The sequence below is a fragment of the Colletotrichum destructivum genome, chromosome 3 (assembly GCF_034447905.1).
Source record: "Colletotrichum destructivum chromosome 3, complete sequence".
Taxonomy (NCBI): Eukaryota; Fungi; Ascomycota; class Sordariomycetes; order Glomerellales; family Glomerellaceae; genus Colletotrichum; species Colletotrichum destructivum.
The window spans coordinates 4,489,385-4,506,088 of NC_085898.1; the positions used below are offsets into that span (position 1 = coordinate 4,489,385).

Below are 16,704 nucleotides of genomic sequence, written 5' to 3' on the forward strand. Positions count from 1 at the left end.
TGCTCCACCCTTGATAGAAAATGACGGGAGCTGAGTCGTTCGAAGGCTCAAATCATTCCTGTGAGAGAGCCAACAGGCCTCGTAACCGCTCAAAAAACAACTTCAAATGAAGACAATTGCCATCCGGAACGCCGCAGCATTTCGTGAGTTTCTGTTCGACCACCCAAACATATCCGTATCATGGTATCGGGAAAAGAGACAAGGAAGCCAAAGAGCAAGAAGCCGGGAGCAAAGAAGCAAGCGAGAGAACAACTCGAAGGGGAAGAGACTTCAAGCGGCGCCGGTCAGGTTCTGGGTGTTAAGCTTCCTCCATCTCGAGCCGAGGGAGACGAGAACGGAGACACCGGCGCCGGCGATGGCCAGAGCGAAGGCGATCTTGAGACCGTCCATGTAGGCCTGGATGACGCCGGGCACGAACTCGGCGGGGAAGGCGCTGCGGATCTGAGTGGCGCCGGTGATGGCTACCAGGTCGGGGTCGATTCCCGGCACGTTCTCGGTGACTTTCTTGAGGACCGTGACGAGGAAGCCCGACTGAGCGGCGGCGACGTAGAATGCTCCGCCAACAGTTTGGAAGACTGGAAGAGGGGTATTTGTCAGTAAGGAGGAAGTCCATGTTGCGTAGACTGGACTGGTGAGAACTTACAGAGGAGAACAGCGGTGGCAGAGGCCAGATCACTTTCACCGACGGTGCCCTGAATAGCAATAATGGGGACCTGGAAGCCGGCACCCCAGCCTAGACCGGCGATGATCTGGTACCCGATCCACTTGCCGCTGCCAGTGCCAATATCGAGGGTGTAGATAAGACCGGCACCGACGGTGGCAACAACTGCGCTACCGACGAGAATCGGGGTGTAGATGCCGGTTTTGGAGATGGAGACGCCGGAGACGATGGTGGCAATGGTTACAGCGATGATGAGCGGGAGGTTCCGAACACCAGACTGGGTCGGGGAAGCGTTGTCGACGGACTGGAAATAAATGGGCAGGTAGTACACCAGGACGAAGTAGGAGCCGGCGAAGAAGAAGGCGTAGATGGACGAGATGTAGACGGTGCGGTCGCTGATGAGGCGCGGCGCGATCATTGAGCGCTCGCCCTGGTACCACTCGAGAACGACGAAGGCGATGATGATAAGGAAGAAGCCAACGAAGAGGCCGATGACGGTGGACGAGTTCCAGGGGTGGGTGTGGCCACCCCACTGCAGGGCGAGCAGGAACGAGATGGTGGCGCCCATGATGAGGGCGGTGCCGATTAGGTCCATCTGCAGGAACTTTTCGCGCAGGCTGGCCTTGACGGGGACGGCCTGGGGCGGGGTGGTGAAGTAAAAGAGGATGATGGCGGCCGAGACGCCACCGACGGGGAGGTTGATGTAGAAACACCAACGCCAGCTGACATGGTCTGTGAAGGCGCCGCCGATTAGGGGACCGATGACGGAGGCGATGCCGTACGAGGCGCCGATGATGCCGGTGAAGGTAGGTCGCTTGTCCGGCGGAGCGGAGAACCCAATAATGGTGTAGGCGCCGGAGCCGATGCCCGCGGCACCCACGCCGGCGATGGCACGGCCGACGATGAGGGCGACCGAGTTGGGCGCCACTCCGCAGATGAGGCTGCCGACTTCAAAGATGAAGATGGAGAGCAGGAAGGACGTCTTGAGCGGGAAGTACTTGTACGCCTTACCCCCTATTCGCCGATCGCGTTAGCGGTGTTCAATGGCAATCGGAGGACGCTCACGGGGGACAAGAGAGGGATGATGACTTACATGTCGACTGGAAGGCGGCAACACACATGAAAAACGCGGATCCGTACCAGGCTACCTGGTCCAAGCCGCGGAATTCGTCCGTGATTTTGGGGATAGCGGTCGCGACGATGGTCATGTCGAGAGCAACGAGGAAGATGCTGAGGACGAGGGCGACAACGATGAAGGTGAGCCGAATGCCGGTGGGATAGACGGCCTCTTTCGCCTCCGTGGGTTGTGTTGTGCCGGCTTCCTCATCGGTAGCAATGCCGGCCTTCTCCTTCTTCTCGACGGCTTCATCGAGAATCGACGGCGAAGGTGTAGGGCTGGACTCTCGGTCTGTCTCGCCCTTCTCAACCCTCTCGCGGGGAGCTACAAGTGTACTCGCGACAGAGGCCATTGCGTCGGCGTGAAAATAGATTCGGGTTCGGTTATGGATGAAATCAAGCTATGGGGAATAAAGTTCGATATCGACGGCAACTTGTCACTGCTGGAATCCAGGATATACGATGGTGGAAGTCCAGGGTGTGTAGATTGAGGCTGAATGTCTCTGAAGCTTGTGGCATAAGACAGAATGGGACACAGCCGGGGGTGACCCAGGCCCCTTATGTATCTGGGAAGGGACCGTGAACGACAAGTGATGCGGGTCGGACTTTGGAAAGTGTTGACGCCGGGCGGTGTTGGGAGCCCGCCGCTCGGAGGACGAGAGAGAGACACGGGCAACGTACCTTGGCCTATTGTGGACGTAGTATGCGGTTGGCCGCGAGGACCAGCTGGCGGGAGGCTATCCCTCGACGTACCATCCCAGGGCGGCGGAGACATTGTGCAGAACTGATTGCTCATCTGTACATGGCGCAAGACTAGGTTTCAGTGCAGCATGTTGCGGTAGCATAACGGGCGGCGGGACGACCCAACAGACTGGTGGTGGGATCAGGCCCGCGAAGGATGCATTAGGCCGGGACGGTACGGCGGTACGGCGATACGGCAATACAGGAATCGGCTTGAGGCGTATTTTGAAGGCGTCATTGGTACGCTCTACTATGGTGTCGGCAGATGGCTACGACGACGGCGGAGTGACACCGAAGATCGAAGTGGGAAATGGCGCGACCGTTTGCACGACTTGACGTCGCTGCTTGGTAACCAAGCAGAACGAACATCGTCCAATCTCCGCCCGCATGCCGTGCTTATGGTTTTGATTTACGGTTCGTGATTCGTGAAGCATCATCCCCTTGACCAGGCAGGCTGGCGCAGGTCTACCATCTCAGACTCTTGCTCGTGGTGAAGAAAGATCTGGAATGTTCTGAAAGTCCGCAACATCCATCCCTGGCGGAATTGAGAGAGGCGCCCCCTTCTCTTGCTATGAGGCTTCCCAGGCAAACTAGGTTGGGACAGAAAGCCAATAGGCCCTGCCGACGGGACATTGCTTACGGTACATTCAGCCAACAACAGCCCCTTGTATCCGGCGGTGGGCATGCAGCATGTCGCAACAGCGTGCAGTACCATACCGATTCCGCCGAGTCGGCGGACATAACGAAGATTTCCCCTGCGGACTTTGGATTGGAGTTAAGCGGAGGGAGTCAGAGAGCTAGCACATGGCGCTTGAGAGGACTTGGATTGTGCTAGTTGGGGATAGCTCGAGTTTCACAGGCATCCCCTTGGATGCTGCCGACGGATAAGGCTGCGCTTGCTGGCCAGTCGACGCCGCCACATCATCAAATGCTGCGCCCGTCCCTGCATCTCGGACCAACGTTGACCATATTGATTTGTAAAGCAACCGTGTACCTCATGGTTCGCCGGCCGGTAACTCGTGCGGCGATTCGGACGTTGTCACTGCTGAGGCGGCTAGAGATGCGGACGAAGAAGAAAGAAACGAGTCGCAATTGTTGCTTGGCTAGATAGGTGAGTAAGATAAGCATACTCTAGTGAAGTAGCGGGAGGAGTGGAGAAGTATCTCGTCAATGGACGTCCCACCAAGTAAGCTTTTTGGACGGCGAATCCGTTTTCAAGATGATTTATCGTCCGTGACTGCTTGGCCGCGACGGAATAAACCATGGCGATGGTCAATCGTATTGAACTACGTTGACACGAATCACTGCGTTCATTCCCTCGGGCGGGGAGCAAGGGAGAGTCCATCACGAGTGGCTTTCGGCCAGCAAAGAGTTGGTTGACGGTCACTGAGTCACCATAACGTTGTCTCCGCAACCTCGGATTTAGGAGTTCATCATAGGCCCGTCCTGCCCGTAAACAATACAGTGTAGGCAGAAAAGGAGAAGGGGGTGGGCGGGACACTTGGAGGGAGTCAGTCGGGTAAATGAGAGGAACGAGGTGTGAAGAAGCAAGCCTTGAGGCGGCGCAAACGACGGGCGTGTCGATCGTTGAGAAGCCAGGAAGTCGGACGTGTCTTGTGAGGATGATGCCAAGGGAACAACAACGACGCTTGACACTAACGGGGGCACGCAAGGCGGAAGAGGGTCTTCGTCGACTCTTTGCGTGCCAATCTTGCCGATGCACGTGTGAATGGATGATGTGAGATTGGCTTTGGCTGAGATTTACGAGGGCTGCAGTCGTCGGTACGATGACTAAAAAGTGACCGAGGGAGGACAGGGGGAAGAAACAGAAGCAGGCAGGTACCGTAAATCTAGGCAGCTTGGGCACGGACGGAAGCATCGGGGGGGGGGGGATGTCACCACTAACTAGCAGGAACAACAAACACACCTTTTGATCCAACCAGACCGCCGAATCTAAGACGGAGGTGGGATCGCCAGCACACCGAGCTCTTTTCCAATGTTTCCCACCTGGCACACACCATTATCTCGTTATCCCGTTGTCCTGGTACCGGGCACAAAAAATTACCGTCCGACCAGGAAGGGTTTCACTCTACACATCACCACCCAGACAGTTGGAATTCCCATGCGCTTGTCACGTACGTACAGTTGAGTTACACAACCTGTTCCAGGCAGGGTTTAGGCACCATCGCAGAACCGAAGCGCCTCTTGCTTACGGAGCTGACGTGAACCGAACACCGGGTAGGGTACCCCAAGTGCATTCCGTTCCCCAAGTTTTGTATCCGAAGGCGCCGGAGTGTCTCGGTCTATTCGGCCGCGCCGCTTGCATCCATCCCATCCCATCCCACCCTCCAAGACGGCCAGACTTCAGGCCGCCCCGGGAAATCGGGGCTTTCCCCCCGCGACATTGAATATCCATCTCATCGCGGTGGGAAGAACTCTCGTCACTCATACCGCGACAAAGTGACACTCCAGAGTAACCGGTCCAGCAGCTGGTCCGAGTTCCACGGCACAAGAGTCATGTCTCCTCACCACCTCATTCTCTCGATACCATCCCAGTTCATGGTGGATGGCGTGCAACTCTAAACAGACCTCACAGCACCTGCTGGTATGGGTGTATGGCACCCAGCCTGCTCTCCAATCCATACACCTCGTTTTCTACGGATGTGTTGACGAAAAAGAATTACGCCCGGCGATTTCCCCTGACTTGAACTCATCCTCCTGATAAACCTAGCGTATGGCGTGCACTCTCTTATCGTGCCTTTCTACCAACAGGTACAGCTGTCCTCCGTCAGACCTTCAATAGTTGATTGGATACTCCTCATATCAGACAGAGCGTGTCACTCACACCGAAGTCCGTCTCATGATGTGAAGTGCCTACTATCGGCTGCTGGTAGAATACCTCGCAAGGCGATGCAAAAATACGATTAATTAATTGCCTGACATGTTTTTAGGTTCCAAAGTTGGCGGAAGCACGTTGCAGCAGTGTCTTTTTTGCACTGTAATGCCCTCTGCGCGGTGCGCTGGAACCGGTACGTCCAGACCAACTCAGCAGAAACAGCCTGTGGTTCCGCTTGCTGGAGCACTGTGCCGGAAGAAATCGCAATCACTGTCTTCTGCTTTTTCACCACCTCTCTGTCGGTCCGTCTGCGATCACCACAGTTGCTGCTCCGGCTTGTTCAACATTCCCGCCCGATCGATTGATCGCACATCGGCCATCATGACGGACTCGGTTCCGCATCCAAAATCTGTCCTCCGCGGCCACAAAGCCCAAGTCCACGCTCTCGCCTTCGTCCGCGGCAACGAGCGGCTGGCCAGTGGTGATGCCGACGGCTTCGTCGTCCTCTGGGACCTGACCATTATGCGCCCTACAGCTGTATGGAGACCGCACGAGAACGCAATCCTGGGCATCGAGGGCTGGGGAGACGACCGCATTATAACGTGAGCCGCATCTCTTCCGTCTTTGGGACGCTTGTTGTTTCTCACACCGCGTGCAGTCATGGCCGGGATCACAAGCTCGCCGTCTGGCAGTTGGGCTCCAAAGACGAGTCGCGTCTCAGCAAGAAGCTACCGCTCGACGAGACGCCTGAACCAAGACCCCAACCCTGGCTGTTGCATCTCATCGAGGTTAACACCATGAATTTCTGCTCGTTTGCTTCATGCGTGCCCCGGCTTGGTGACGCGTCGGAGGACGCAGACCTGCTGCTCGCCGTGCCAAACACGCTGGCATCGGAGTCGGTTAGTTGGACACACCTTTATCCCCGGCTCTTAAGTCCGGGGTGCTCTTTACTGCTTCAGAAGACCGACACCTAACCTGTGAGCACCGTGATAGGTCGACGTGTATGAGTTGCCCTCCAAGAAGCGACTTCACACCATCAAAACCACGGAAAAGAACGGCATGGCCATGGCCCTGGCCCTTCTGTACGTCGACGGAGTCGCTTCTACGGAGCCTCCCGCGAGTGGCCGGTTGACTCTTGTTGCCGCGTACGAAAACGGCTTGGCAACGGTTATGCACCTCGTCGGCGGGATATGGACCACCACCTACCTGGCCCAAGTCCATAAGCAGCCCATTCTTTCGCTGGACGTCGTCGCGGACCAGGGCTACTTTCTTACCTCCGGCGCCGATGCAGTGGTGGCCAAACACCCAATTCCGGCTGCTAACTCCGTCGCCGCCGATGGTGTCCTGGTTCAACAACCGCTGAAGATCTCCAACACGAAGCACTCGGGCCAGCAGGGCCTGCGCATCCGCGACGACGGCCGCATCTTCGCCACTGCCGGCTGGGATGCCATGGTTCGCGTGTACTCGTCCAAGACCCTCAAGGAGGTGGCCACGCTCAAATGGCACCAAGTCGGTTGTTATGCCATCGCATTGGCCAAAGTCTGTGGGACCACTCGGACTGATGAGATCCGAGGCACCTCGAGCGATCCCAATCAGCCACCCAGCGATCTTGTCTCTCATGTGGGACAACTGAGCGTCAAAGACAGACGCATACAACAGGCGCAGAATGCACACTGGCTGGCGGCCGGAAGCAAGGACGGCAAAATTTCCTTGTGGGATATCTTCTGATATGCCTTCCCGAACTGGAATACGGCCCAATCCCGGTCATTGCGGTCGTGGTTCTAACCCTGCATATTCGTACAGTGAGAACTACTGCGGCAGGCAGCGTCTAGCGCCCCCTTTTTATCTTTTATCACAGGCAACTGGGGCTTACGGCACCGCGGCCAAATGGCCTCGACAACCCGATGAAAGGAGCCTCGTGGCCGAGTGAACGGATATCAATTGACGTCTCTCTCAATCCATGGAAATTTGGTAGGCCGCGAAATGCTCACTCCCTCGGAACCAACCGCGACGCAACCCGCCTTCCTTTGAAGCACTGACGGTGATGATGATGATGACGCCGCTAAGCAATGACATGTGTCTCATCAGCCAACAGCACAAATGAATCGTAATGGCTAGGGTCTGTTTCTTCCAAAGAGCCTCGTCTTTTAGTTCCTGCAGCCCAATCATTTCCGCAACAAGAACCACTTGGGCTGACGTGAGAGTAGGTGGGCCGCCGTATCTCCATGGTCGCCAGCGAGGGTTCGCTTGCCGTCCAGAATAGCCTCAATGCCCAAGGCCGCCCCCTTCAAGGAGACTGAGACCAGCGGAAACCATCGACTGTGCCGAACGGGACGGTCAGCCATCCAACCACAAAGACCTCGTTGCCTACAGTATCTGTGGAGGAGGCGGGGCGATATGCGGGTAGCCCCCTCCCCTGGTGAGCTCTGTTGCACGGTATGCATGCAAGGTAACAGTGAGAAACCAACTGTATAAAAAGGGGTTTGCCCTCCCGACCGTCAATTGAGCGAGAGTTGAAATCAACTAATTCTTCTTCCCTTCATTCCGAAAAGTCCTTCAAGAGACACCCCTTTTTACTTCTTTCTTCCTTCTTCCCGAACCCCCTCAAGGAAAGCAAGCCAGGTAAAGATGTCAATCATTGGAGAAGAATACAAGAACGTGGCCACGCAGGGCATGAACGCCTACGCCGCGCCGTCGCTCTTCCAGCCTCACAAGGCCCGCCAGGCCATCCGGGACGCCCACGAGAAGAAGATCCCCCCCTTGATGTGCTACTATGCCGGCCTCAGCGCCCTTCCCATCACGCGGTTCCTCGCCCCTATGGGCTTCGACGCCGTCTGGATCGACTGGGAGCACACTTCCTGCAATGTCGAGACCATGACATCGGTATGTCACCCACTACCTGGAGAGGACGGACAACAGGAGTCGGTGACAATAGCGCTGACCACCGCCTGTAGATGGTCCATGAAGCCATCTTCATGAGCCAGGGACGCACCATCCCCTGGGTCCGGTAAGGGGTCCCCCTCTCACACGCCCGAGCACGATGGGAAGAGCTAGCACTTACATGGCATCACACAAGTGTCCCGGGCCACGACCACGCGGCCATCGGTTACGCGCTCGACGCCGGGGCCAGCATCGTGGTGCCGCAGGTCGAGACGGTGGAGGAGGCCAAGCACGTGCTGTCGTCGGCCAAGTACGGCACGAAGCAGCGGGGCACGCGGTCGGCGCCGCCGTTCCGGCTGATCCCGTTCCTCACGGATACGCCATACGACCCGAGCCGCGACCTGCACAAGTGCCTCAACGACCAGGCGGCCGTCATGATTCAGATCGAGTCAGCCGAGGGCGTGCGCAACCTCGACGCGATCCTGACCGAGTGCCCGGACATCGACGTCGTGTGGTTTGGCTCGCTCGACTGCCGCATCAGCATGAACCTTGAGGGCAAGATGGGCGGCATGGGCGCCGACGAGCCCGAGTGGCTCGAGATCTCCAAGGTCTTCTTCGACACCATCAACAAACACGACAAGCCGTACGCCGGCTTCGCCTTCGCTGCGCCGCCGTACGGTGGCCCCGAGAAGATCAAGGAGGCGTCCAAGCGGATGAGCCTCATCGCCATGTCGGCCGACGTCATTCACCTCGGCGGGCTGGCGCAGGACCTCATGATTGCCCGGCAGGCGGTCGGGCCGGTGGGGCAAAAGAACGGCACCAATGGGGAGGGGGCCGAGGAGAAGGCCGAGGAGAAGACCGAGGAGACGAACGGTAAGGAGTGAGAGGTGTCAAGTCACGACCGGTTGATGATGATCTGAGACCCGTACAGGTTTATCCTCGAGGGGTAGAGAAGGGCAGTAGACAACTGCCGGCGATGCCACGACACGACAATGACGGATGGCATTGTTCGTCCATGAGTAATTGAGCTGAATGAGTAAAGGGGTACTGCTTTCTGTTACATATATTGGCAGTCAGTCATACAGCACCATCCGCATGTTGCATTCGAGAGAGCCTGTTATGTTTGCCTGCCACAGAGCCAGCCTATCACTACCTTTCAGTTAAACCTTTAGAGTATGACCCCAACCAAAGTGCTGTAGGGTCAAATGGCATGATACAATTGATGCTGGGACTTACTGTCCCCTTGAAAGACGTTCCGACGACACAAGTACGTACCCCTTTCGTCTGTGTGCTCGGCCACACTAACATCCTCTTTCCTCCCGCCAAGGGTGATTTGAGGAAGGCGGGTGGGTGCATTTCCTTCCTGTGGGCTGACTCAATGTTTTACTATTACGTGTAGGTTGCCGCCGTTGGCATGGGCTCGAAAAAGAGAGAGACGGCATGACGTTCGGGTGCTGCAGGCTGATTAATGTTAGTGGCATCCAAGGGTGCGTGCGGGTGAGGCAGGACTTTTGATCGCGTCGTTTTCAACGCAACCTCTCACAGATGGCGCATGGTGCTGTGTCGTGAAGACGACGATGATAAATCGTATGGTAGCATTGGTTGAATGTACGGCTCGCCTCCTCACACTTCGCTCTCTTGCTAACAGTGATGGTCGGAGGGATGCCGCGCTGGACCTGACAACGGCATCAGCATAAGCGAGCCCCAATAGATAATCCTCACTGCATCCCTGTGCATCCCAGACCCTCATCGTAATGGCTCCTGTGAGTCACAAAGGAGCCCGAGAAACCCGACGAAATGGAGGAGAGCTCAACACGGGCCCAAACCCGGATACTCGCAAAACACATCACGCTCTAGAACGCTACCAAAAGGGCAGCAATTTAACACCTAATATTCTCAAGGACAATAAATAATATGAATCCTCGGAAATTTTGCAGCAGTCTTGTCCAGGTACGATTTGGCATCCGGCTGCTGCAGAATGTCTTCTGCATTGTTGCCGGTGGGCGGGTAACTAAGTAGGGATTGCAGGGGTTCCGAAGTGATTAATAATGACAAGCGCAGTTCAAAACAAATCCCGCCACTGGCGGCGACTTTGCATCGTTGAGCGTCAGACACGTGACTTGACTTTTTTCTATCGATAAGCAATCCCCCGCCGTCCTCGAATTTTTTTTTGGGATGGGCATCCCACCTTCACGCGATAGATACCCCGCCATATCACTGAGAGCCCAATCTTCCCCCCCAAAGAGATAGAGCGTCAGTCTGTTGTTGCCCTCCACTCACCCATCTGTCCCAAAACAATCGACACGGAGAACAGGAACACCAAGGGCACACGGAAAGAGAGCATACCACCATGTCGATGCACGCCACAATCCTCTGCTGCAACTGCGGCGCGCCCATCGACGGCACGACGGCCGCCGGTGCGCTCTGCTACGACTGCATCAAGTTGACCGTCGACATCTCCCAAGGCGTCCAGCGCGAGGCCACGCTCAACTTCTGCCGAGACTGCGACCGCTGGCTGCTCCCCCCCAGCAGTTGGGTCGTCGCCGCCCCCGAGTCCCGCGAGCTGCTCGCCCTCTGCCTCAAGAAGCTTAAAGGCCTGAACAAGATCCGCATCATCGACGCCTCCTTTGTGTGGACGGAACCCCACTCGAGACGAGTCAAGGTCAAGATCACGATCCAGGACGAGGTCCAGACCGGCGTCCTCCTTCAGCAGGCCTTCGAGGCCATCTACATTGTCGCCTACCAGCAATGCCCCGACTGCGCAAAGTCGTACACAGCCAACGTGTGGCGCGCCTCGGTCCAGGTGCGCCAAAAGGTGCTGCACAAGAGGACCTTCCTCTTCCTCGAGCAGCTCATCATGAAGCACGGCGCGCACAGGGATACCCTCAACATCAAGGAGGCCAAGGACGGCATCGACTTCTTCTTCTCGGCGAGGAATCAGGCCGAGAAGTTTTGCGACTTCCTCAACTCGGTCGTGCCGTGCAAGGCCAAGAAGTCGCAGGAGCTCATTTCGCAGGACGTCCACACGTCGACAAAATCGTTCAAGTTCACCTTCTCGGTCGAGCTGGTGCCCATCTGCCGTGACGACCTTGTCGCCATGCCCATCAAGCTGGCCAAAGCGTCCGGCAACATCTCGCCGCTGGTCATTTGCCACAAGATCGGGACGTCGGTATACCTCCTCGACCCCAACACCCTCCAGACGGCCGACATCAGCGCGGCCATCTACTGGCGCGCGCCATTCCACTCGCTCGCCGACGTCAAGCAGTTTGTTGAGTTTATCGTCATGGACATCGAGCCGACCAACATCACAAAGGGCAAATGGCGGCTCGCTGAGGTACAGGTCGCGCGTGCGTCGGACCTGGGCGTTAACGACAAGACGTACTTTGCGAGGACGCACTTGGGCAACTTGCTGCATGCGGGTGATTCGGTGCTGGGCTACATGCTCACGGGCACCAACTTCAACAACGAGGAGTTCGACGCCATCGAAGCCTCGGGCGTCTACGCCTCGACGATACCGGACGTCATGCTCGTCAAGAAGCACTACCCGAACCGGAGGAAGCACCGCAACCGCAACTGGAAGCTCAAGCGCATGAACAAGGACGAGGGCGAGCTGCTGCCCAAGAAGGCGGACCAGGACCGCATGAACGAAGACTACGAGCAGTTCCTCCGCGACGTTGAGGAAGACGACGAGCTCCGCGCAACGATGGCCCTCTACAAGGCCCAGCAGGCGGCCAAGGTCGACCCCGATGCGATGAGCATCGCCGAGACCGAAGACGGCGATGGTGTGCCGGGGGTGGACATGGACGAGCTCCTGGACGACATGGACGAGCTCCAGATCAAGGAATAGATGCATTCATTGTCCATTTTCAAACGGGCCAGGGGATGGGCGTGTGTTGTCTTGGTTGACGGGGAACATATATGTCGGTCCCAGGAGGGCCGGCCATTAAATTGAAAGTGGCCGTCTACGGTGACTCGGGAAGGGACTCGGGAGGGAGAGTTGCTTCTCTCGGGGTGTTTTCTGTAAGTAGTAGACACTGAAGAACTGAAGGGCAAGGGTGCATCTATTTCCCTTTTTTCTCCTTCTCCCCCCCCCTTTTTTTTTCTCTCTCTTTTTCTTTTGCAAAACGGGATGGGACGGTTCATGAATGGTAACGGGCGTGTATGCATCGGATAAATACCTTGACGCCTCGAGAGAGAGCGTGGGAGAGGGAGAGATAGAGGAAGAGTCTCGACTAAGCAAGAAGGAAAAGCGTTTTGTGTGTTTCTTGTCGTTGGAATCAGCATATAATACATACTTGGACCGCCGCTTGGCTGATGCGTGTCTCCTGCCGTTCACCCGCCTCCGCCGTCGCCGCCTCCGCCGCCACCGGCATCACGGGCGCCGCCGGTCCGTCGGCGCTACTTACTTAAGCAAGACAGGCGGATGAAGGCAGTTACCAGTGTCAAGTGTCAAGTGTCATGTGTTGGCGTGCCCTATCGGCGATACGGCCAAACTCTATATCCCATCTTCAAGTCAGCAGGGCTTACTCGTGTCTCCCGTCCGTTTGGAGGACCTTGGACCGCCTTCGTGTCGGTGCATGCGGGCGGCACGTCCCCTTGCAATGGCACCCAAGGCCTCGACTCGACAGAAGACCCCCCTGATCAATATTCACTCGACCTTCCTCAACTGAGCCCGGCGTCTGTGCCTCCTCCCGCCTTGGCCAGTGGCCGCACCGCGAGGCGGAAGGACGCTCGAGCGTCGCCGGCCGAACTGTTTCTGATCGCCGATTCCTGACCCTCCTCCCCCCCCCCCCCCCCGGCTCCTATTTGGCAGCACTTACACCCACTCACACACATACACACGACCCTCAAACACAAGGCACACAACGCTCTTTGCACCGCGGAGTCTTTCTCGGTCTCCATGGCCCGTGTCTCTGGGTTCCGGGGGTTGGTTTCGCGGACGGGAGGGTCCCCTGCGCTCCGCTCCAGCACTGAACACTCCGAGGCTTCCCTCCTCGAATAAGCTCTGCCCTCTCTATGATGTACACCCTCTCGCCGACTACCGGAGGAAGCCGAGGTCTCGTTTCAAGTTCACGAGTCCGACGAGTTCGCCTCCTGCCCCTTCCCCCTTCCTCGAGGCTCCTCAAACCACGCTCACTCCAATGTCAAAAGTGAGTTACCTAAGCCTTCCTTACTACTGCTTCAGATCTGGAAGCTACTGGTAGACTCGAGGCTAGAAACCAGGCTCAAACAGGCGCCGGCCGAGTCTCGTTCCCACGACACCTTCACCCCACGACTCCATCTGTCCCCAGAACCCCCAGTTTCGAAACAGGCGCCGACCGAGTGAGTATCTTCCCTGTGTCTCCCTTGCCCCCCACACCTTATGTGTATGTTATGTAGACACCCTCCCTCCATCTCTCCAGACTTTCACTCTCAGACGCTCCCGCGCCCGCCCGTCCGCGGTCCTGCCAGATGTTTGCACCACACCCTCACCCCCCCACCCCCCCTTTCTCCATAGGTAAGTCACCACCCTCACGACCTCGCAAGGCATAAAGGTATGAGACGGGGTAGGGGAGGGAGGAAGGGAGGGGGGGTGGTGGTGTTTCCTCCTGATTTCAGGGGAGGATGAGGGACAGCCCAACAGGCTAGGGCAGGTATGGCATGACCCCTCGGCGCCGCATGGCGTTGAGAACGTATGGCGGAGTTCGGCGGGCTGAGTGCGGGACTTTGGCGGAGGAGCAGCAGCAGGAGAGCCGGCGTGTGCGGCATTATTGCGGTGTGCGATGCGTTTTGTCTTTCGACCATGCCGCATCGAGCCTGCTGCCATCCGATCGAGATGCCCTACACGGACACATAATGCGCGCCCGTCCGGCCGCCCCCGTCGCCCCCGGCCGCCCTTTCTCGATCATTGTCGATGTCGGAAAGGAGGTCGCGATGGGTGACGCGACCTGGCGATGGCCGTTGTATTCTCTCGCTGGCTTGGCGGCGGCGCGTCCTCGCCACGGTGTCCTAGGGGTAGGCGGCGTCGGGTTGTTGTGATTTATGTGTGTGAGCCTGGCGGTCGTCATGTTGATGATGACGATCATGGGTTTGAATATTTTTTTTCCCCCTTTGATTCTCCGTGTCCCCGGAGGTTCATGCGTTCCAGACATGCATGGCACGTGATGACTGGGTTTGTTTTCTGTGAGAGTGTGCTGTAAGTCAAGAGACTCGTGTGTCGTCGAATTGTCGGGGCATTACCGCGTAACACGTGTGGTAGTGGTCTACGATCGTGGGGAGGGTCGTCTCGCATCCGCATCTGCTCTGCCGTTGTGTCCATGGGCGAACGGTGAACCCTCAGGGTCGACTGGAAGCGTCCCAAAGACAAACCCGACAACACTAGCACGGAGCGGGTAACGCAAAGGTTTCCGCGATGTCCACGTCGAGCTAGCGCCCGGGTATTTTGACAGCTTATTTCGAGGACCAACTTTTCGTCCGTACCTACCTAGTCTAGGTAACGGGGAACGATAATGGCGACATCATCGCCTTCATGCCGAGCCGGCGTTCCGTTACACGGGAGCGAAAGAAGAAGGTGGTGGCGGTGATGGTGGTGGTGGTGATGACGGCATTCGCACTCGCTTCGACGCACTGCATGACATTGCTTGACAGCTCGAGGCTCTTTTCTTGTTTTGAGTGCTACCCATAATACGGATGATGGATGGCATCACGCCGTCCAGTGTGTGATGCGCAACACTCTTTTCCTCCGCCTCCTCCGGGTTTCCGAGTGCGAATGGCGGAGAGTGCGGATAGCATCGTCTGTTCCTTCCAGAGGCGGGGGAGAGAGGGGGCAACGGAACGTCATATCCCATCGTCGCCATTCGTGCCAAGCCATCATATTTCGCAATTTCTCAAGCCTGCCATTGCGCAAGAGAGATGGTGGTGTTGGTCCGAAAACCTTTGCACTCGATGTCTTGGCGGACCTGGCCACGGATGCAACCATGTCCCGTTGCGTACAAACCCCGCGAACTCGCACACGCACGCCCTCCCGAAGATACCGGCGCAGGGGAACCTTTTTCGTCCTGTAATTTGTGATGTTTTGACTATGCTCCTTTCCATTGACAACTGCAACGGCACCTGCGTAGAAAAGAAAAGAAAAGAAACAAAGGGGGGGGTGCGTAGCATACATACACGCGCGACACCCTCCTTGCTTAGAAGATTTTCCCGAGCACCCGTGCCACATCTCCGGCCGGTTTGCCGCCCGAGGAAGCGTCGCCCTTCCTGTCCGCCAAGGGTATCTGCTTGAACACCGTCCGCCTCTTGTCCGGCTGGGCGCCCGTGTCCGTGCCTGGCACCGCGCCCGAGCCCGAAGCGGGCCCCTCCCCGTCCGCCTTGTCCTCCCCCTGCTTCTCGCCGCGCTTCGCCTTGGTCGCCGCGATGCCGTCCAGCACGCGCGCCCTCTCGACGTTGCGCACAAACTCCTTGTTCTCCTTGCCGGCCTTGCTGATCTCGGCCCGCATCCTGCTCGTCCGCTCGGCGTTCTCGGCGGCGATCTGCTCCGTGAGGTGGTGCCACTTGAAGCCCTTGAGGTACTTGAGCGTCCAGATGTCGTCGTGGTAGTAGCTGCCCTTCTTGCCGCCAATCGTCCGGGCGTTGAGCAGCTCGCACGCGGCCTTGGCGTCGCGCTTGCGCAGGAACTCGACCCAGCCCTCCGTGTACGATTTCTTCTTGTTGCCGCCGTTCTTAACGCGCCGCGCGTGCGCCGCCGGGTCCTCGGGCGCGAGGAAGATGCGGTTGATCCGGCCGTAGGGCTCAAGCAGCGACCGCAGCTTCTGCGGCTTCATGAAGGGCGGGATGCGCGAGATGTAGACGACGCCCGACTTCTTGACGGCCTCCTCCGTCGCGACGAGGTTCTTTTTCGTCAGGGGCTTGGAGACATCCGGGAGGTCCAGGCCCGTCGTAGTTTTTGACTTTTTCTTGCTTGACGTCGAGGCCTCGGCGCCCTCGTCCGCATCTCCGTCTCCGTCTTCGTCGCCTGATGCGCCGTCATCCGTCTTAGAGACGTCGTGCGCCTCCTCGTCGCTAAAGTCGTCCTCGTCCTCGCTGTCGACTTTGCGCCTCTTGGCGCTGCGGCCACCCTTGCGCAGCTCCTCGGCCTCCGAGTCGTAGCCCCGGTCGAGGTCGTCTTCGCTGTCGTCCGCCTCGAGGAACTTGTTCCGCTTTTCGGGGGCCATAATGGCGATAATGGGGGGGAGGGGGGTAGTCGGCTATGAGAGACAATCTCAAGGTCCTGATGTGATGTAGTCCGGCCGGTGATCAGTGGTATCAGCCTCGTTCGTCAAGCGTAGAGCATGTGTCGTCAAAGGTAGTTACATAGGTAATGCAGATGTAGATGCACCCTGTAGACGAAAGCCGCCGTTAGCACTTTGCAAAGTTTTAGTGGGGCTCGGCGTATTGGCCGACAGCCGAACATCTTATCGCGATTGATTACCTCATCATCCCCCGTACCGCGCTT

The 16,704-nt window shown here is 57.5% G+C and overlaps 6 protein-coding genes across 6 annotated transcripts; 4 read left to right on the forward strand and 2 right to left on the reverse strand.

Annotated features, from left to right (window-relative positions):
• Positions 1–16: 16 nt before the first annotated feature.
• On the reverse strand, positions 17–2,286 carry CDEST_05460 (Putative major facilitator superfamily, MFS transporter superfamily). The gene is made up of 3 exons (XM_062921619.1): positions 1,755–2,286; positions 644–1,675; positions 17–575 (listed from the first exon to the last, which is right to left on the reverse strand). Exons 1-3 carry the CDS (start codon positions 2,128–2,130, stop codon positions 271–273), a joined length of 1,713 nt encoding a protein of 570 aa, XP_062777670.1. The 5' UTR covers positions 2,131–2,286; the 3' UTR covers positions 17–270.
• A 3,449-nt stretch (positions 2,287–5,735) lies between these two features.
• Positions 5,736–7,082, forward strand: CDEST_05461 (Putative WD40/YVTN repeat-like-containing domain superfamily; the record flags this gene model as incomplete). Its single annotated transcript, XM_062921620.1, has 3 exons — positions 5,736–5,956; positions 6,013–6,253; positions 6,348–7,082. 3 exons carry the CDS (start codon positions 5,736–5,738, stop codon positions 7,080–7,082), a joined length of 1,197 nt encoding a protein of 398 aa, XP_062777671.1.
• A 900-nt stretch (positions 7,083–7,982) lies between these two features.
• Positions 7,983–9,197, forward strand: CDEST_05462 (Putative hpcH/HpaI aldolase/citrate lyase domain, pyruvate kinase-like domain superfamily; the record flags this gene model as incomplete). Its single annotated transcript, XM_062921621.1, has 4 exons — positions 7,983–8,237; positions 8,309–8,361; positions 8,431–9,107; positions 9,166–9,197. The coding sequence occupies 4 exons, from the start codon at positions 7,983–7,985 to the stop codon at positions 9,195–9,197; spliced, it is 1,017 nt and encodes a 338-aa protein (XP_062777672.1).
• A 1,230-nt stretch (positions 9,198–10,427) lies between these two features.
• Positions 10,428–12,555, forward strand: CDEST_05463 (Putative ribosomal export protein Nmd3). Its single transcript, XM_062921622.1, has one exon. It carries the CDS (start codon positions 10,585–10,587, stop codon positions 12,079–12,081), a length of 1,497 nt encoding a protein of 498 aa, XP_062777673.1. The 5' UTR covers positions 10,428–10,584; the 3' UTR covers positions 12,082–12,555.
• Positions 12,556–12,657: 102 nt separating this feature from the next.
• Positions 12,658–13,008, forward strand: CDEST_05464 (uncharacterized protein; the record flags this gene model as incomplete). The annotated part of the gene is made up of 1 exon (XM_062921623.1): positions 12,658–13,008. One exon carries the CDS (start codon positions 12,658–12,660, stop codon positions 13,006–13,008), a length of 351 nt encoding a protein of 116 aa, XP_062777674.1.
• A 1,240-nt stretch (positions 13,009–14,248) lies between these two features.
• On the reverse strand, positions 14,249–16,601 carry CDEST_05465 (Putative RNA recognition motif domain, nucleotide-binding alpha-beta plait domain superfamily). Its single transcript, XM_062921624.1, has one exon. The coding sequence runs from the start codon at positions 16,421–16,423 to the stop codon at positions 15,401–15,403; it is 1,023 nt and encodes a 340-aa protein (XP_062777675.1). The 5' UTR covers positions 16,424–16,601; the 3' UTR covers positions 14,249–15,400.
• Positions 16,602–16,704: the final 103 nt, after the last annotated feature.

Bases quoted from the DNA above. Each gene is read 5' to 3' on its own strand.
- CDEST_05460 (XM_062921619.1), bottom strand. From the start codon at position 2,130: ATGGCCTCTGTCGCGAGTACACTTGTAGCTCCCCGCGAGAGGGTTGAG. The intron at 1,676-1,754 runs GTAAGTCATCAT...ATCGGCGAATAG, and splicing joins TGCCGCCTTCCAGTCGACAT to GGGGTAAGGCGTACAAGTAC. The intron at 576-643 runs GTAAGTTCTCAC...CCCCTCTTCCAG, and splicing joins TGCCACCGCTGTTCTCCTCT to TCTTCCAAACTGTTGGCGGA.
- CDEST_05463 (XM_062921622.1), top strand. From the start codon at position 10,585: ATGTCGATGCACGCCACAATCCTCTGCTGCAACTGCGGCGCGCCCATC.
- CDEST_05465 (XM_062921624.1), bottom strand. From the start codon at position 16,423: ATGGCCCCCGAAAAGCGGAACAAGTTCCTCGAGGCGGACGACAGCGAA.